Raw genomic sequence first — 21,722 nt, 5'->3', positions numbered from 1 at the left:
AGCTGTCCAGCAGCCAACATGTTTTTACTACTCAGCGCCAAGTAACTTGACTGGAGCAGCAGAGGATTAAGTGTTTGCTTAAAGGCACAAAGGCAGTAGTAATTGAAAGGGGAGAGTGGGTTATGGCTGCAATCTTGTTTCTCTCACCTTGTGACTCCTTCCTAATTTAGATTTGGGGAAGAAAACTAGTGGGGCGTAACGGGAACTACTGAATCTGTTTTTGACAGATAGCAGGTGAAAACATAAAAATTTTGCCAGCAGGCACATTTCCTGGGTGGAAAAAGTAGCAGCACTTCATGCACGAATCAGATAAAAACAAGAAAATAAGATGAAACGGCTGCTTCGTTTTATTGCACACAGCTGACACCAGCACCATTATCTACGATCAGATCAAGTGATGTTGTAATGTATGGCAGTAATGGATAGCAGTGAACTCTATGTAGAGCAGCGTGAAAAGCAGAATGCAGCTAGGTGAGATTCCAACTGCAGGGTTAATATCTGGAACATGGCTGATTCTGCGGTTTTTGCCCAGAGCCTAGAAACTTTGCTGCTGTTTGACCCGTGCATCCTCAGAGCTCAGCAAATCCCCGCAGATTTCAAACTACGCACCACCACACCGGATAATGCCTGACCCGAAGTAGGAAGCAGCCCCACAAAAGGTCAAAATCATGCAGAGTGGGATGGTCACATGCCACGCGAGCTCTAATAACACCAGCGGGGCTGCGATACCCCAACGACCTCATGTTCGGAGCGTGAAAACAGAGGTCTACAAAGTGTGTGGGAATGTAATGAATTGGAAAGGTGCTGGGGCTGATACATGTGAACTCCAGTATACAGTCTGTGCTTGTTAATCGTTTTATATGAGATTTTGCAATTACGAAAAACCAGGCAAGAAGAAGTGTGACATTTAGACTATGTCAATATGGTCTCCTGTGAACCTGCTGCAGAAGTTAGCTACATCATTTTCTTTATACCTTTACAGTGTGTATGTGTGTTTATGGCAGTGGTATGATTGCTGCCCTGTCACATGATAAAAGACACCTGTGAGTAGAGCCAGATAGAGCTACTATCCTGGGAGACCTGTATTAGTGTCAGCACAATGCCTGCTTGTGATTGAGCTGCCAAACAAGTCCTCCGGACATGGCCAGCTTAATTCCCTGCGCTTTCCTTCAAGCACTAACAGATTGTTTATGTGAAGGTGCAGTGCTTGTCATACACACACAATCTTAACAGCCACCCAAGTGCATTTTGACCCATTTTAACAATTGCAGAGGTCCATAAAAGGCAATTTGGCAACATAAAATTTAATTCATGTGTACGTATGGGTCTTCACAAATGTCTACTCTTGTTCATATAAACTATATCAAGTTGAAGGTGGCTCATACAAACTAGGCTGCAATTATTATTATGCTGTCAAAAACAGAGAAGGAGGGCAGAGGAAGATACACGTGGAGAAAGGATACTGCTTGACGCGAAAGACAGGTGCATGCTGGTGTTGTAATAACAGCTGGATGTTATGTCATTTATGTTTTGTCATTCTTATAGGGATAATATATATAATATGTTGTTCAGTTAATGATGATGTCATTTAGAGGTGTTTAGGTGGGACATACTAAAGATGCAGCCTCTGACATCATCTTAACTAAGAAGTACATATTCTAATATAACTGAGGCAGTGCTTGAATGTGCGTAGAAAAGTTTTCTTTTCTGACATGTAACTCCATGAAGGCCACATACACATGCTAAACATATCCAAGTAATCCACTAATTAATGACTGTTTATTTCATTTCACCTGACTAATTAGCAACCAGTATCAATATTGTTAGGGCACAGTTGTTCAATTTACTTTGAATTGATGAGATAACAATACAGATTGTATTGGCAATTTTCTTCAAATCAGAAAAAGTAAGGACCTATTTTAATCCTCACACAACCCACTCTATACTTACATTATATACCAGTTGTAACGGTGGTTATGAAGTTGTTGGGTTTTTTGTTTATTTTGTTTTCTCCCTTTTGGCTTGTCCCAAGGTCTGCACATTTTTACTTGGCACAGGTTTTTCTACTGGATGCCCTTCCTGACACAAGCCTCCCCAATTTTCACCAGGCTCAGGACTGGCACCCAGTCCAACCACAGTGGCAGAGGTTTTTTGGACATCTTAGGGGGTTCAGTGTCTGGTCCAGGGACGCTTCAACATACTGTATGGCCAAGAGGAGTCGAGTCATGAACAGCCAGCCCTGAAGTTGAAGAGCGACCGCTCTACTAACTGAGTCACTGCTGGCCCAACCATGGTTATGGTGACTAAGATGGCAAAAGCTGTGTAATTATTGCTACATATTGCCAACATTGGAAAAGTAGACACCTAACCGATAATACTCAACAAAGTGTTGGGGTGTAAGATTGTGTCTTTGTTTCACTTTAGAAAGGACTCAAACAACTCTGAGAAAACTGTACTGCGTCTATGAACCTCTTGACTACACTTCATTTTACACTCAGTAGAACAATTTGACATAAGTATCACATGTACAGCAGTGAAACGCAATGCAATCCATGTCAACAGCCATGCAACAAATCTCACACATTGTGAAGCTTTTAATGTTGTCTTTTAGTTGCCTTTACGTCCGATAGATGTTGATGCAACACTAGGGTAATTTCTGAGACTTGTTCATTGTTATGGTGCCCATTAGCATACTTGTTCCCCCTGGAATACACACAACAGAGACAATACTGTAGGTGGGTGTTTAGTGCCTGAAGTTCGATCGTGGGTGTGGAAATATTCATGTCTTTAGTAAAGTATGGATTTGTATGTGAAAGGGAGATAAACTGGAAGGGAAAACATAAGGTCAAGCAAGCTGTATGTATGTTATTCAAATACTACGACCAATGTCTCTGTTTCACTTACAGTATGTCTTGCATAAACATTCAACAACACACTTTTTCTTTCTTTACAGTATTAAACACAAAGCTCATCTGCTACATTCCATACATAAAGTGAGCTGGAGATGGGACACGGCTGCATATAATGCTATTCATGGAAGAGAACAGCATCCATCAGTGTGCTATTTCAACCACTAACCTTTTACAAGTCCTGTGGTTTATGTATCGGCGTGACATTATGAATACTAACCAGGTATTATCTTTTCATCTGCATTCAGTGTTTGCCTCATATTGTGAGATTAAGGCGACTTTTCACCGCAGCCTACGTTGCTGTCAAACAGCTATTGCATGCTGGCTGCATGCACTGGCTATGGCTTATCAATGGCCAGCGCAGTGGCCATTCAGACACAGCACTGTTATGGTTTTTAATACAAGCTGGAAGTTGGAGCTCATGAAATCACCATTTGTATTGTATAGAGTAATTGGATCTTGGGTGCAGAGCGCGGTATGGACGGGGCCACCTGTGTTAATGAAATGGCTGTGTTTTGGAGCTTTCCACCTGACTCCCACTCTTGTTTATTTTGAGCCTGATCAATAGCTTCTGGTCCTGCTTTACACAATCCCACTGAAAGGTTCAGTAAAAGTGGGCTGCATTATTCCCTGCATGTGCTTAAAACTCAATCAGCATCTCCCCCAGGCTTAGCGGTGATTGACCCGGCTTCGTGAACGGCTTTAACCCTCAGTTAAAGCCTTGTTGTGTTTATGTGGTTGTGGTGGAAAACGAGATGGAGTGAGTCAACCGCTGGTGCAGATTTCCAAGTTTTCCCAAAGCACTGTTAATAAAACTGCAAATAATTAGAGCCGTGGAATGGAAATAGAAGGTGTAGCTGAAAATAAGTCCATGTTGTGGGAAACCTCATCTTTTCAATCAATTAACATTCTGGAGAGATGAATTGCAAAGGTGCCCTCTCATATAACAAGACCGTTGATCTTTAGGTATTAAAGACTCAAGGGAGCAGTTAAGGCAAATGTCCACGACCATTACTACACCTGTTAACCAAACAGAATCAGTAGAGAGGGGGCTGTTACATTTGGCATGTGCAGAACTGAGCCGGCTATTACTAAAACACAAAACAGAAAGACTGCATAATTCATAGTGGAAAAATGAAAACATGGAAATGAGGCTGAATTGAATGGCATTACAGGACAGGGATTACAGGAAACATCACACAAGATATTATAACAAAATGTAATAGTAAAGCAAAGAGTATTTGTCCTTTATGTGCTTCTTTGCCTGCAGATAAAGGTTACCTGCAACCTCTTCCATGATTACTTTGCATTTCTTGAACATTTCCTTGTGAATGTCACACTAGCTGTAGATAAACTAGTGATATATTATTGACTTTGAAATTGATATTGTCAACTTGTCAATCACACCAGCCTGCATATGTACAACTCTAGTAGATGGATCAACATTAGCATTAATGTGAAATCAGGTGTTTCATATCTAATTAGCATAAGTCTAAATGTCCTTTTTTACTGGCAAAATAAATATTTTACTACAAACACACAAAATAGTGTTGGGCTAACTCCCAGAGGAATAAGATGTTACATGTAAGTAAGTAAATATCAAGTCCAAAAGTGTGTCATTAACAAATTATAATTAGAAATAAGGTACAAATCAAACAAAAAAAAAAACCTCAACAACAACTAAACACTAACATAAGGTGCAGCGTCAGCAAACTTTCAGCAAACTTTACTTTACTCAACACCACCAAGTGTGCAAATCTAACATACTCATCATTTCCTATGCAACTTTTTTACCCACCCTGATGCAACAAAACAGCACAAACCCTCTCACTGCTAAGCGGGCTGAATGTTGCAAGCGTGTCTCCGCTATCCTTAACGGAGCAGTTGAAAACTTAAACAAACCAACGTAACATCTTTTTAATAATTGGATTCAACTGAAAGTTTTGACTGCAAATAATCTCCTAACAGACAAAACTACTGTTAATGCTGGTGAGCAGGGCATAAAAGGGAGAAGGGCAACAATTAATAACAGTAAATCTGACACAAAGTATTGTACCCGCATAAATCACAATTCAAAAGCACATATGGAAAAACAAAAAAACAAAAAACACTTTAGGCGAGTGGTGCAGCATTACTGTGGCTCTGCAGTTATGAGATTTCGCAGCAGATAGAGTTGATGCATTACAGTGGCCAGGCAAAGAGCCTCAGCCTTTTTTCATCCCCTGTCTGCAGCGTGATTAGGTGGTGCGCTCAAACTCTGAGCACTGTTTAATTTGTCGTCGCAGGCACAGTTATCTAGTCCTCAACGGAGCCCTGAAAAGTAAGGTCGAGATGTGTATCTGCGCCACATAGAAAGAGGCTTAGCTAGCTGTTTGATAAGGTATCACTTACATTTCACTGTGGCTGGTTGGAACAGTCTGCCTTGCCTTCTTCCTCCCGCTCTGTCTTCCCCTCGTGTTAGTGTGACTGAGAGTATATCACCATTGGATATATGGGATCTAAAAAGACCACTATAAACTACAGCATGAAGATAATAGATTTATTGATTAGCCAGTTTTCTACTAGTTCCCATTTGCTCTGGTACAGTAGATTCATGAAATCCTTTTGCTGCAGGAGGTTGGTCTGAGTTAAAGGGCCAGTTTAAATCCCCAAAGAGAGCAACCGGTTGACTTCTGTCTATGTCATCTCGCACTCCCAGCTTCCAGCCGTACCTCCCTCTTTCTCTCCCTTTCAAATCACCCTGCGCTTGGCAGTTCAAAGCATCAACAACCAGACTATTAAAACCGAGTCTCTCACTTATCCTCCAAGACAAAGGCACGTCTGAAACGTGTGCACACACAAAGCAAGAACCCTCGTGTTTGTTCACTCAGAAGTTTATGCGCTTGTGTTACTTATCCTCCTTTTAATCTGGCTGTTGCAGCGTTTTTCGTAGAGTGACAGTGCTCTAACTGCAGTGATAATGAATAGGCCTCAGGGAGTCTTTGCTGACTTGCAGCAGCGGGCTAATGAGATTAGCAAAATCACTGAGGGCCCGTTAACGGCATGAGGCCCCCTATGATGTCGAACAAGATGAGAAAATAGGCAGGAGTGGGGCATCAACGTGGCTCTGATCTGCAAAGCAACAACTAAAATCTCCAGAATTTGAGACTTTAGGATTGTATATTCTGATACAAAAGTAATAATGGTCTTGGTGAGCTTGAGGTCACTATTAGGGACTGTGCACTGTTATTGTGCTGCCGCTGCTGCAGCAACTTGTCCTTGTCCTTCAATCCCGTTGAATTACTGATATTTCTAAGTGACTGTACAGACTGGCTGTTTAAAGAGGACACTTTTCTGCACCATTACAAGCGGCTTGATTTATTCTTACACAATGTTCAGAGATATTGAAAGACAGCTAATCATTGAGGCTGCTCGAACTGCTATTACAGCACAATCAAACCAACAGGAACAGCTCGCATGCTCACGTGGTCAACTGACATCTGATGATCACAGCAGCAGCTACTTTCACATTACAAGTTTCTCATTGGTAGTACTCATGACAGTCATCCAGCTCTCTAGAACGTATTAAAAAGAAGGTGACCTGAGTATTGAGGTGACACCTTTCCAACATTGCACAAAACCTAATAACTAAACTCAACAAACTAGGAACATGTCTCTCCGTGTGTTAAAATGACTGTACAGTAACTGCTTGTGGACGTGGTTCCGATGAAGTACTTCATTTGCATTGCAATTACATTGTAGTGGGCTGATGCACCTTGTCCTGTGCTTACGGAGGGCAAAGAGACAAAACAGAGCGGCCAAAAATAAGCCGCACCACCCACCAGAGACAGAAAAACTCATGAAACCCAATATAGTTTGATGAAATCACACCAACAACTGCTGACTGCAAGCTTGTAAAAGACTAATATAAGGCAAGAGGACGTGAATCTATAAAAGGGCATTTTAGTGAAAGATGGCGAGCACTTTTATGCTGTGCTGTACTTTTAGCATAGTAATCATGCTGCCCTCAACTTGCAATTATGAGTGTTTTTTATGCGCTGGGGGATTCTACTGCTACACACTGAGTGTGTTAAACTTTTAAATGTTAGTTTGTTTAACAAAAGACAACAGAAACAGATGCAATTAATCTCTGCCTTGTCAGCGATGCAATTCAAATCCATAAAATAAAATAAAAGAAAACTAAACTGAAACAGCAGGTTCAGCTGTTTTCACGGCCACTAACTTTTACCGTCGCTTTCATTTCCCCTCATGGAACCGAGAATTCAAAGTCTTCAGAATGGACTTTCCCTTTGATCATGTTATACACATCCCCGTATGAAGGCCCTGACTGCTGGCAGAAATTATGGAGCACTGAGAGTGAGGCAGCATTGAAGTTATAACACTTCAGATCTCTGGATCATTGATGAGTGCTTATTTGTAATAAAAGCAGATGTGTTCCAAAGTTGTGCTCAAAAGTTCTGAACAACTATTTTGTTTGAAGAGCAACTGTACAACAACATGCAAACAAAAATATTAATCTCATGGAAGACAAGAGAAAACAACTAATGACATTAAAAGACAATAAAGAACTTGATCAAATGTTGCATTACTGGATAAAGGAGTAGTTCACCGATTCACCGCTGCATTACAACAGTTGTTAGACTCTTAATGGTCACTTAAAAAAAAGCTCTAACTTGACACAACCGAACCTGAGATGTAACACTTTTACTGAACTTATTCTCCTCCTTCTCGTCTGTCGGCACTCTTTACCCACAATGTAAATCGACCCCCATTTGGTCAAAGATCCGCATGTGTTATGTTAGTAGCAGCGAACGCAGCCTGGAGCTGCTAGGCTCCAACAGAGATGAGAAGTAGGCTGCAGAGATCTGGTAAAATGAATCTTTCTGACTCCACACCCCCAGATTTTTCTTTTCATTTCTAAACTTGTAGGCTTCAACCCCAACCAACACTGCTTCAAGTGACAATTTATCACATTTCATGCAGCTCCCTCCGGAACCACAAAGGCCTTATTCATTTCTTTTTTATTATTATTTTATTTTTACAAAATTACTGACTATTGTTGAAGCACAATGTCTCCAAACTGTATTAAATGTAGCTAGGGTTTGATGAAACCGATAACAATTCTAAGTTTAAAGCATTAAAATAGAGTACAATATGCTTGATAGCAACACAAGCAAGCTACACCAGCCACCATACCCAGACTTTGCACACAGGTATTTGTGTCATTTCCCATTTCTTCTTCAGTCATTCTCTGACACCGAGGCCGCAGAAGCAAGAGAGAGAAAAGAAAAAGAACACAAATCAAATGACAAAAAGGTTTCAAAGACAATTTGTGCTTCTGCATTACCACAGAGAAAAACATCTGCCATGGTTCAGCTGTGCCAAGGGGGTGCACCAGGAAGAGCGAGCACACAAATCCCCAAACCCACAGCCACCCACATAGAAAACAAGAAAGAGGAGGGAGAGTGATCAGACTGTAAATCCCCCTGGTTGTGCACAGAACTGTAAAAGAAACTTCCCTACATAGAGAGTTTATGTGTGACTCATTTCATACATGTTATTCTAGGACACATGTTAAAGCCTTTGTTTTGTTTTTTTCTGCTAAGGCAGCGTCTTACAAGCATCAATCCAACAAGAGCTCGGGTGGAACGATCACTGTGGTTGCACCAATGTTGTTTTGTGCAGTAGCAAATTCACTGATCTTTTTTGTGGGAGCTTTAGCAGTTAAAAGTTTAGTGTTAAAAGTTTTACAGTCTTGTAACTAAACCTTGAAAAGTGATGAAGGAACGGAGATAATGAAATGAAGCAATGTATTGTTGTGCGTGATGTAATATATTCGCAACTTTTATACTGCAATAGATGTTTAGACTGGAATGACTGACGGTAAAATGTAAGGAGTTGAAATTACAACCACAAGCAGAGATACAGGAGTGTTTGTATGGCAGCAGAGTTGGCACAAAACTTCCAGAAAAGACAACAGAAGAAGTTGGACTTACAGAAGAAAAGTTGTGAGCTCCGCAAGGCTCTCCTTTGTATTTGCATGAGAGGAGCATGTCATCGAGTTGGTGGCTCAGCCTGTCCATAAACTCCAGGTTGGTTCCTTCAAAGTTTCTCGGTGGCAGAAAGAGGCTGAAATCTGACAGCTTCCTGAACCAGCCCCGACGGTCCTCCTGAAGCAAGTCCAGAACTAAGGGCCTCACTGTCCGGTTAGCCAGCAGCAGGCCCAGCCAGTGACCAGCGAAATACAGGTCGTTCTTGGTGAGCTTGTAGAGGCGGATAGGGTTGTTGTTGCAGATAGTGACTGCAGGAAAGGCCAGTTCTTTGGCCCACTCCGTGTGGACCCGTGTGTATGTGGGGAAGGAAAGCCAGTGGAGTAGGCGGTTGGAGGACCAGGATAAAAGCAGACCCAGGGAAGTGCAGAGGGCCAGCAACCAGAAGGCCCTGTGGCCCACAGAGCCACCAGGGAGGCAAACATGCCTCAGGCCATGCAGACGTGTCCTTGACAGCAAAGTGGAAGTGACCTGAGCCAGAGTTGGCTTTTTAGGATGCCGCTCATGGGTCTTTCTGATCATGGCTGGGGATCCCCGCCGGAGACAGCGTCCCTCCAGGGCCATAGCTGCCCACCGCGCTCCTACAGCCACGGGGAAGGCTTCATTTCCCAGCCAGGCCTCAGAGGCTGGGGCCAACATGTAGCTCCAGGATAAATCCACTACTGTAATCCACACCTAGATATGTGATTCTCCTTACAAGTACTAATGGCTCATGCAGTCTTAAGTATATTATATTGTCCAGTATGCACATGTGACAGTAGCACTCAAAGAGACCTGTGTTTTGAAGTTGTCTCCTCCCAGTGGTACAGGAGCTCTGATGAACCTAGCAGCAGCTACTTGTTGGTCATCTCTCCTGGTCTCTCGATCTGACAGTGCTCCAATCATCCAAGTCCGCAGGAGATTAATAAAAATAAAAAGAAAAAGCCAGGCAAATGTGCTCCAAGCAAGGTGGCTTCTACATGAGTGACTCCAGCATCCACCGCAGTTAGTGTGACAGTGAACAAGAGAGCATGAGACAGAGAGAGCGAAGGCAAGAGGAAGAGGGAGGGGAAGAGAGAGGAGAGAGGAGGACGGAATACAAAATACCAAAGGCTAAGCAGAGAGGGGGAAAAAACAAATGAACGAAGGAAAGGTAATTAAAATAATTAGACAACGGCAGAGGGAGCTGGTTGGTGTGGTGCAGCCTGTCATGGGAGAGCTTGTCTGTTCCAGCGCTGTGGTTTTCTTCTCTTCTGATTTATGTGTGTGTTTTTCTTCACTGGCGTGCGGAGGCATTCAGCAGCCAGAGGTGGCAATCAGTTCCTTGTCACTATTCAGTAGAAGCTTTTAATTGGATTCCCAAAAAGTCCCCCACGCTCATTTGTTTTCTGTCCCACTTTTGCAGTCTCACTTTTGATGTCCTGACTTCCTTTGTGATGTCACTGGCGTGCTCCTTGTCTCTCTCTCTCTCTCTCTCTCTCTCTCTCTCCCCCCCCTTTTACGTGGCTTCAATCAGTGTTTTAAAGTCCTGTGAGTAACCACAGGGCAGCTTCGTCTTGTGCAGAACGTGCTTCTGAGCGCCACAGAGCCAGCTGAAAACATGCTACAGCACACTTTCGCCGCGAAGGAGGAGGCACTCGTGCGCAAACGCGGACACACACTCACGGCGGCTTCCTGTGGGAAGGCAGACCAGAGATAATCTGTTCTGTCACACTCTGATCTCAACATCTCTCACCAGTTCTCTGCCTCCTGTTATTCTCTCTTCTCCTCCTTCCCCCCCAGTCTCTTCTCCTCCACTCAGAGACAGCATCTCGAATCTGAATATTCTTCTCATGTCTGCGCTCCCCCTTCTAAAAATACTCTCTCCAAAATCAAATCCATCAACTTGCCCCCAATGCTCCTCCTCCTCCTCCTCTTCACTCCTGTGTCAGTCAAGCCCCGTAAGCTCGACCTCCTGTCAGGCTCCCTCTCCTCCTCTTTCTTTTCTTCTCTTCCACTTTGTGCACGCACTTCCACGCTTCTCTCCCCCCGTCAGGCAACGCTTCTCTATGCGCTTTCCTTCCTCTGTGTCCTTGTCAGCTCCATCCAGCTTGCTCCCTCTCCCTGCTCCAAATGACTTCTCTCCCCTCGGTGGTGATCTTTCTCTGTTTCTCCCTTCCCTCTCCTGTGGTCTCTTGTGTATTACTCTTCTGTTTTGCTCCGTTTTTCTTTTTTTCTTTCTTTTCACGCAGCTTGTCCCCCCATTGCACCTCTTCTTCTCCTCCTCCTGCGCCACAGCTCTGTCCACACAGCCGGTGAGACCGTCACTGATGAGAACGCCTGTCTCTCTCTGTGTTAACTCGCGCCGTCCTTCGCCCCCCTCTGTTCGTCTGCTGCTGCTGCCGAGCCACACTGCTACAGTGCAATGAGAGGCGGCTCTGTGCATGTGTGAGAGGCTGGAGCAGCTAGACACAGGCTCTCTTCTCTACTTTCAGCAAGAATGTTTTTTTTTTTTTACTTTTACTTTTAATTATAACAATGGAAATGAATAATTTGTATATAAAGAAAGGGTCACGCTGTTACAAAATAAGGACTATATGCAGATGTATGGTAATTTGCCACTAATCTCTATAGTCCACCTCCAATGCTCGTTGTTTATGTAAATTTTATTTTCATAGGCAAATATGATGTTTTAATTTAAGCAGTTGATATACTTTAAGTCTTAAATAAAAGTAAAAGAACATTTAAAGAAGAGTTGTGCAGCATATAACCAAAGCCAAAATACAAGATGCTTTTATTTCAAATCAGCACAAGGGGTCAAAAATGCACATCCCGGCTCTGCCCTCTTTAGTGCACAATGTTCCTTCAATCAATCATAAAAAACCGTTGATTTAATATTATTTTGTTTTTTTGTGAGGGTTTAGGTAATAGTCTCTACTCAATCACTTTATCCAATGCTTATATAACTCGGGGAGTCAAATCTTTACATAGTTGCTTAGCTGGAATTCACCCTTTCGAAAACAGCAACATATATTTGTAGGTATAAATACACGTTAGGTACGGATATAATAAAGCTGGAATCAATCATGTAATAGTCGTAGGTACTGACATAACAGAAATTAAAATGATCAGGTGAAGCTGCTGGCTCTGATAAAATACCTGTGTGCACTGAAGGAGCCTCATCAGCTGACAGTCTCACTTGGCATTCGCTTCCACATCTCGTAGTAAACTTAATTAAATGTAACAAATACATAATCCTCTTGTCTAAAAGGAAGCGGCGTACAGGACAGCATTTTTAATTAAAGCCAACGGTGAAGTCCAGTCTCCTCACCTGCACACAGCTCACTGCAGGCATGGAAACTAGGCTAGCTCTGTTACTCCAGTTAGGAAAAAGTAGAAGGAGTTTGTGCAACATATACAAAAACTCAGAAAGATGGTAACAGTGAGCAAAGAAAGACTAACCTGTAACCACAAAGACTCATTCCTACTCATTGTTTAGAGTCCATTTTGTGAGATAATTTGATTTGTGGAAACAAAAGTTTTTAAAAGCAGTGCTCTATATTTTCTTTTTATATGTAAAATTAGATTTTCACGTGGATACAACACACATTTGTATTATTTAACAGAAATGGAAATTTGGAATAAATTAATGGAGTTAAAAAAGCAATCTTAAACTTTAAATTCTCAATTCTCATAACTTAAAATTAAACTTGTTTCAGTTTTGCAGTGTGCAACACAAATCCTCTATGATACACTTTATTTGTATTATTGTACTTTTGAAGGTGGTTGATCTGGTGATATATTTCCACATAAATTGGCCACCTGCTAAATTAAATAGTAACTTTAGGCTTGTTAGGTTTGACGATTACATATTTTAAAACCTCCCCTTCCATTGTTTATGAGTCTATTCAGGCCAGGGGTGCAGTGAAACCAACCTAGAGGATACATTTGTGGTCTCTAATCAACTTCAGACTGAAGAAGCTACTTGGTTGAGTAGTGAAACGTTTCGACCTAACAAGAACCAAGTCCAGTTGCCATAACTCAACTTCCAGGTAACTTCACCTGGATGACTCAGAACCTTCACAGATATAATTGCAATTGTAATATCGGCGCATTTCAGCCCTGTAGTGTATTCTTAGTGGTTCTGTGTAAACACATCAAACACCCACACAGCGTCTGAGTTGAGATCCTTTTACCTCATTTCTCATTTAAAGACACTGTTAGTACCATTTTGTGACTGCTTTTTACGGTGAGGGATTAGTTCATGTGTGCTCTGCCAATATCACATCCTCCAACAAACAATCTCTGCCCAGTGCAGTTAAGTTAAATAGGTTTCATCAATGCAAGTAAACAAAAAGCTTCTGAGCCAACTTGGTGTAAGTGCTCTCGTTCACTCAATGCTTTAATGCATGGTTTTATAAAATTCAAGGTTTCACTTATTAGCATTCGTCAGCATTGTTCTGCCAATTACACAGAGGAGCATTTTCTCCCAGCGCCATGAATAATTCAGTTCTGTTTATTTATATATTGCCAAATCACAACAAAAGTCATCTAAAGGCACTTTACATATATGGTTAAGACCCTCCAGATAAAGGGGTTTTTATTTCAATTTTACATTTTTAAATTGGACTCGCCCATGCTTCCCTTAGTTCCTGCAAAAAGGTGTAGAACCAAACAGGCACTAGAAATCCAAACCCAGAATATAACTCATTTTGTAACAGCTTACGGTTCGGCGGCTCTGAGTCATAATCACACCATCAAAACATGTGTGTCATGAGTCACAGAGGCTAACCAAATTATTATAAAACTGTTTTATAACAACACAGTACGAGTGCGTGCTTGACATTATTTTGACTTGAGCACACGTTGCTTTTGTTTGTTCGGCTGGATGTTCTGCGAAGCCGGCTGACAACTCCCTGTGATCTCATTTTCCAAAATGTGACAAGAAGACATATTTAACTCAGGAGCCATAAAGCCCACATGTGAGCCTCAAGAAACCTTTCACACTGTCAAAAGAAATGAACACAGATAACCCAAAATGCAAAACGGTGCACGCAGACATGCACATTATACGCATGCACAATGAGATTTGTCTTTTACAGCAGCCGCACCATTGAAAGAGCGAAATGCATCATCTAAAAATGCAAAGAAATGGAGCTATGGGACTATATTGAGATGTTAAATGCATGCATACATCCAGTTCACCTGCTGGACACTCCAGCGGTGCATACACACACACAGACAGACACAAACACACACACACAGCCTACAGCTAGAGTCAGAGGCATTCTTCCAGAGCCTGAATCCAAGAGTTGAATAATTAGCTTGGAGCCATAAAGAGAATTTCGCAGTCCAGCTATGCAGTCAGTGTAAAGAGGAGCTTAAAGGCTCAACATATCCAATTTGCAATTCTAAAACATAAGGGAAATCATTGATTAATTAGGGATATAGCCAACCTAAGCGTCAGATACAATTAACCGTTATTCTATAGCTGCGATGCCAGGGTATGCATTGCCTATTAGATATTCCTTTACACTTTCATCAAAAAGATTGTCTAAGATCAAAAGACACATAGCAGTAAACTGGTAGTGAGAGAGTGGCCTGTAAATAATAAGTACAATTAAACATTCATGCATTCATGTTAATAAGACCCCAAAATATTTCAGAGAATGCCAAACGAAAACAGCTTAGTTGCACAAATGCAGCTCTGCAGTCAGATGCAAGCAAGGCAACAGGACATGATTCATAAGGACGTGAGCATCACGCTGCCCTTGCACATGTAAGGCCGTGACACTGGCGTAGATGAAGGATGGAGGAGGTGAATTCAAACAGTGTATCTTGTGGCGGGCCGCCGTACATCAAAACCCAAGGCTTGATTTAAAACGACAGCGACGGCAGACAAAGCAATCAATAGCTTTTCTCTTCTTTACGAGTTTTCAGATCGGACTGCACTAATACTCGTCAACTGGTGGGAGAGGAGGGGGGGGGGGGGGGGGGGGGGTGTTACCCCGGAGAGGCATCTTCACCTTCCACCTCCTGCGTGAACTTCCTGGTTTTAAACTAATCAGACGGATAAATCCTCAGTGCTTAAATAAAAAAATAAAACTTGTGGAAGCTGCTCATTTAATTGCTGTGATGCAGCATTGAGGGGGTCTGTTCCTCATTTGTCACACTGCTGCAGTCATTAACACTTTAGTTTGTTTACTAGTTTTAAGTTGCATAAACAAAACTACATCTCTTTGCAGGCATTTGAAGAAGAAGCTGTGTTGAGTTTGAACACAGTTTAGAAAACTGCCCTTAATACCCTTAAGTTTTCTATATAGAAAATAAAAATCTTTAGCTGTTGTAAGCTTTTGGGATTGTCTCAAAAACCAACATTTAAGTTTACGTTGACTGTTTTCCATTAATAAAAACACTGTGTGCATCCTTGGGGTCTAATAAACATAATGCTGCTCATAAAACAAGCCAATTTTTATTGCCAGTGTTTTATAACATGTACTGTAGTGCGTGCTGGCTTGCGGTGCTCTTTGTACTTGCCTTTACTTGGGCACTGTTTTATTACTTGGTGCAGTAACGCAACCATTTATCGATCTGTAGAGAAAGATAATTCACAATGACAAAACAATGGCCGACTGCTGGTCAGAAAATCCACAGTTATTGGCCACTTTCTTTAAAGTTTAACATATTATACCCTTATCAAGACAAACAAGGTAGAACTGGCACAAGTCTAATATTTATATTTACATAAATAGGTCTATTTTGGTGTAAATTTGCATGTCCAACACTCCAACTGATGTATTTAAATAAATAAGGCATTTATAAAAACATCAGGTTGCAACAGAGAAAAGCATCCTGTTCTGAATTCACTTTTCTAAATTTAATTCTGCTTGAGGAATGCCCAGTCATTTACTTATAAGACAATGTGCTCCAAACTTTAAGTGCAGCAATAAATCACACTGTTGTTGAACTACATTAAAATGTCCTTTCCTCTCTGTTGCTTGTAGTCACCTTTTATATATAGTAATATTATGGGGCTTTTTTTTCCCTCATAGAAACTAGACATCAGTGTGCTGTTTATTAACTGTCAGGGAGTTCACACGTCTCTCTCTCACTATCTGGAACCTGTAAACTCCACCGCTGCAGTTTTACAAGGGAGAAAAACCTGATGAATTCATGGAAAAGAAATTCTATTATAGATCAAATTTGCCAGAACTTGCCCTTTGTACTTGCTTGTGTTCTCAATTTCGCTTGAAAAGTTTTTAATTCTCTGACTCGCGTGGAGAACTGAAAGGAGCACGGCAGAGTTTGTTTCACCTGTAGACGAGTGAGCTGTCGATTGTGTCGGGGCAGGAGGTGAAAGGACTCAAAGGAAATTACAAAAAAAAAAAAAAAACAGCCTCCATAGGTAAAACTGAACATTTAACTGTGATGGAGATGCTCAGCTGAGCTGTAATTTAGCCTGTGGCAGGAAGGGAACAATCTTTTACTTTCACTGAGGTAAAACCACAAGGGTACCAGTGTTCGTAATTAAAAATAGCACTTTTATGTCACAACTTATTACAATAACATCAAGTGAACAGAGTTTTCTTAGTTCAGAGTCTGTACTGTAGCTGACCTCAGCACATTGAGATCTCCAGCTTCCTTGTTGCATTAAATTAGAAAGCTGTTAATGCCGTGTGTCTTGAGGGCAATGCAAAAAAAAAAAAAAACAAAAAAAAACTAATAAAAACAAATGAAACATCAAAATCGTTTTCAATTTAGATTTCTTTACTTTTACAAGCCCACAATTATCTTGTTTTTCCTTAACTATTAAAAGGAAATAATTGAGAGTCAGTGCCTCTCCGCCTGCTAATGAATAGGAGATTCACTTCATTTTCAGCTAAATCAATAGAGGTGAAAGTGAATTGACTCCAGCCCTGCTTGGTTTAAGGGTGTCTGGAGGCCACGCAAAATGTGGCCACTGATCCTGCAATATCACCATGGAAAACTGTGTTAACTGTGCTATTGACCTGCTTCAATTAATATGTGATCAGCATCCATCTGAAAAGAGCGCTCTCTGATATCGACTGGCTCGTCCGGTTGCACTTGTCTTGGCTGAATATGCTAACAGTTACATTTTGAATGTCTAGTTTTGCCTGACAGTCCTATTTTTTATGGTTGACTGTTCATGCTCCTCCACTTTATACCAAAATGCCAACGGCCGTTCTGATCTAAGCACAGTAGGGAGCAGGTGCCCTGGATCAGGCCCCACATCTGTCTCGCATTTAGACAGAGCCAAAAGAACCTTTAAAGTCTGAAGAGCCACTAACCACAATTATATGGTGGAGCTGCAAAGAGCATGTGAACACGCTGAGTGAATGAAGGCTTGGTGTAGGTATGAATTAAATATTCACCTAAAAGGCTAGTCTTATGTGGTGATAACGCAAACATTGATCTGTTGTTTATCAAGCTGGATTCACATCCTGTGATTATGACATCTGCTCTGGTTAAATTAATAATCTTCCCCAGCTGACACTGCCGACATTCAGTTTGGCAGCATCCTAGCTGCAAAATATATTTGAAACTGATGAAATGTTATCCTATGAAATCAACCACATCATTATGAACGTTCCTCATATTTGAAGGTTAACCAAAAAACTAACTAGTCATTAAGTTGTAGATTGTACGACCGCACTCATCCATCTGTTAAGTGAGACTTTTTCTATAAACCGGAGTAATTAAAAGTGAATATGTGCTTGTGCAAAAAAAAAATATGAATATTTACTTGGTTTATGAGTATTCATTTGAAGATGGTACTTAGAGATCGAGGAAACTGTGATGATCTTTACTATACTTAGAATGATTTGATCAAAAATCAAATGAACTACAATATTGCTAATTACATTTTTTTTTTTTTAAAGAATTGTTCATGCAGCATTCTTCTGTTCTCATGTTTTATCAATTATTATCTTTCAAGGGTTTCAAAAGAGTCTGGGGGTGTTTTTCTGCCTTAACCTCTTTAACATGAACTGCATGTTAATATAGTTTGAGTTAATTAAAAGACTGTATGTGAAACAGTTACATATTTAAAGTTAATGAACTCTGCTCTGCTAACAGCAAATATATAAAAGGTGCAGAGGACGATGGGTTCTCGTCGCAGTTACTCTAACTATGTAGCACATTATTACTCGGTAGATGGTATGAAGGCGTTGTAGCAAAAGATAATGACAGAAAGTTAATATAATATAACTGGAAAGAATTTAAAGAGTAAGATGATAATCAAAGATTCAGTGCATGTCATTAACACTGGTAGGTTAATTAAATATCTGTAGTGATGAGCCGCATTTTTTTCAATAATTTATTGAATAATATAATTTTTTTTTTTTTACAATCAAGTTGTGTTGTTTTAAACTTTCATATTAGATTTTTCTGCTCCTTTCATTATAATGATGGATGTGATGATAATCAACATCATAGCAGTTGTTATCAGTATATTTTTTATTGTCCTTGTTATTGATTGCAGACCAAAATAAACTAAGCGCTATTTCAGCGTCGAACGTTCCAACAACACAACCCGCGATGATAAGCTGTTAATCATTTCAGTCACTGCATAGTTCACCGAAGTGGATTCATGAACTCACAGCTGCAGCATCTCGCTTTTAACAAGCATGAGAGCTGCCACCAGCGCGTTCAAAGCGTCTCACATGTTGCACTGTGACTCAGCACCTACCAGCTAAATCCTTCTCGTATGAGTTTAACAGTTTGTAAGGGGCGGTATGTTGGTCCTGTTGGCTCCGACAGCTGACTGCTCATGTGAGAATTACTCGACTGTTGACTGCTCTACGAGGATTCTGCCTCTGCTGAGATTGTCAGCGAGGCCATTTTGTGCCACTTCAAGCACATGCGGCACAGGAATTCACTACTTGAGCGTGATTACATTCAAGGTATTAGGCGAATTACTTCCTGACTGACTACATCTGGGTGCAGATTATGGCAGATTCTTGTTGCAGTTTGCTTTTTGTCTGCTTAAATACAATCAGCAAATGAGGTGCTTATGATACATACAACTGTTTGTGCAGTTATGCTTGGGATCCTCCTGCTGTTTCCTTTATTACAGGTTTCCTGGGTAACAGCAGCTCCGGATCGACCCACAAAGATAGGTGTGGCAGCAGTGGGAATAATAAGAAGCCTTTATTGTTTTGTGGCATACATATTACTTTGTCTTTACTGAGAATCAAAGCCAATTACATTTAAAGCGAACCTGTCTCATTCTACTTTTTAAATAATAAAAGAAAGGATAACGAAAATGTTGGCGAAGGAATATAAAGCTCAGAGCTGAGACTGCCACAACAGTCCCAGCTAATGATGCTATTAGTGCTTTGGAGCAGCACAATCAATCAGAGAAGTGATTAGCATGAGCATGTACAGAGAGCTGGGCCATTAGTCAGATGTTCTGTGTATAACCTTCAAGACTAGTCAAACACTGGACTGCCACAATGAGTTAAAAATGACTTGTCCTTCATAATGACATGCAAAACAACATCGTTATTTTGTGTGTGTGGTATTGTGCGTTCTTGACATTCTTCAGGAAGGATTAAACAACATCAGTCATGCAAAGAGAGGATAGATTAAGCCATGTAGGGAAAGGTGTTGCAAAAACATGTCTCTGAATTAATTATGCATTTATCCGAGAGCAGTAGAGGAGCTGCTCACTTTTTTTTTTTTTTTCATCTGCAGTAATAGGATACATGGACTAATTAATTGTCTACTGTTGAATATACTGACTCTTTCTGTTGTATAATGGAGAAACTTAAAAATAGTTCAGACTGAAGACACAACAAAGAAGCAGCAACACACTGAGCCAGGCCAGATGAGGGTGCTGAGGTGAAGCAAGTGGGTGAGTGTGCACAGAGGGCTGTCATGAAGCACTTGTTACAATATAACCCTGCAATTAGTCGATGTCCAACTCGTTAAGTGGGTTTTAGACTCCCAAAACAACACATCTGGATTTGAAGTCAAGTCTCCAAAGGGAGCAGCACCAGGCAGATGCAGCTGGGGTGTCTGACATTTTGAAACCAGAGGGTAAATGTCAGCGATCACAGTTTTGGGAAATTTCAAAAGGGAAATTAATACATTTCCGAATAAGCTAAAGAGATAATAAAACATTGATTACTTCATTATGAGTAAAAATTTTAATGATGCTGGGAATCTGGGACTCGGAGAGATTAAGTTGTACTATGATGAATTGATGTGTTCCAACTTAATCATTTAGGTGTTCATTTGTGTGACTTCTTTCAGAGCCGCACATGTTTACTGACGCACAGAAGACATTCGGCATTGTGTTTAACTCCTCATTCAACACGAGCACACAAAAAAATATGTCTGAATAGAAAAAGCGAGAGTGACAAGTTGCAATGACCTTGTCTAAACAAAAATCCAGACTTAGAAAATATTGGAAGGAACAACTGAAGGGAGGCTTATCTGACAAGCACTGCTTTACTTTTTGACTCATCTGCCATTATCTCTATTATTTTCCACCTTGAGCAACAGTGTAACTAGATCATCAGTGCAGTATTGTCCCTTTAGAGCAACTGTCTGATGATTCTCACCATAGAAGAAGAATGTTGCAACTTCCCAATCTCATCCCTAGTGGCTGCAGTGATCGTCTACATCATCACATTTCCTCACACTCATGACAAGAGGATGCATCTCGAGGAGAAGCAGGAAGGGGAGAAGTGTGAGAAGAGGATGGGAGCTGTGGAAGATGTTCAGTGGGAGGCCTATGTCCAGCTGTTTCCCCAAGGAAATGTTGACCCTTATGGGAATCTGCTTTTAGCAGGCTGCAGCAAGAAAATTGCCCTGGCACGACACTGTAAGTACTCCAATGAATTAAAGATGAGCTCCACTTATTCTTCTGGCTTGAAGTGACTGGAACAGATTTCCAATTTGCATTTTATTTGAAAGCCCATCACCATCACCTCTTTTCATTTGCAGGATCATACGTGACACATCTACGATCAGTACTCAGGGCTACTCTGAATCTGACATATGGCCGGTTGAGTACCAATAATTCAATTTTCCTACAAAGAATTTTATTCTGTGGAGGTTCACTAGATAAAACACGAACCTTTTAAACTGCAGAAATGATAAGGGTCTACAGATAAAGACCTTGAACAACTAGGGTTGGATCCAAATATCTGGATGTCGTTAGATAGATATTTGGTTTGGTATTCAGATATTCTTTTGTTTTATTAAACGCCATAAAAACAACTGTAATAGTTTAATTGGAATTGGGCCGTTAAAATGTGGGAATATATAGTTCAATTCTCAGTTTGGGTGTGTGACATCCCTCTCACTCGCTGGAGTGAATTTGGAAACACTTTAAACTACACCAAGACAAAAGCTAAGAGCCAAATATGCCATTAGAAACATGGTCCAACTTGTTAAGTGGGTTATGGCCGCTGGAGTCTCTAACTTCACGTTTCTGACTTCACTTTTAGCAGAGAATATCGACTGAGTAACGCTGCACATAACAGAAATAGTGTAGAGGAAGTACATTTTACCAATCCTCATTTTAGCTCAATGTGTTAATGCTAACTGTTACTGAATTAACAGTGCACAAACCGGATCCTTGTTTAAATGTTGCTGACCACATTTTCTAATTCAGCGAGCATCTCAATCCAAATTTACTAAGCTTAGCAGAAGGAAAGTACCAGCAGGACCCAGACTGTGTCCCTTGCTCTTAAACACACATCACAGCTGGATGCTTCTAATTCTCACCCAGCATGGTGAAAATGGAAGAATACCTAAAAGGAGAAAAAAAACA

General features: G+C 40.9%; 1 protein-coding gene across 2 annotated transcripts in view; it reads right to left on the bottom strand.

Annotated features, from left to right (window-relative positions):
- The window catches only part of asic2 (acid-sensing (proton-gated) ion channel 2), a 261,492-nt gene that overhangs the window by 76,832 nt on the left and 162,938 nt on the right, over window positions 1-21,722 (bottom strand). The window contains exon 1 of one of the 2 annotated variants that reach the window (XM_026345189.1): window positions 8,906-9,598. The exons of the other annotated variant lie outside the window; for it this stretch is intronic. Within the exon in view, the coding sequence (XP_026200974.1) occupies window positions 8,906-9,598 (693 nt within the window). Of the gene's footprint in view, window positions 1-8,905; window positions 9,599-21,722 lie in introns of those variants that run through there. 2 annotated transcript variants of the gene reach the window in all.

This window comes from Anabas testudineus, chromosome 8 (assembly GCF_900324465.2).
Source record: "Anabas testudineus chromosome 8, fAnaTes1.2, whole genome shotgun sequence".
Lineage (NCBI taxonomy): Eukaryota > Metazoa > Chordata > Actinopteri > Anabantiformes > Anabantidae > Anabas > Anabas testudineus.
This window is presented reverse-complemented; position numbering and strand designations above follow the sequence as displayed.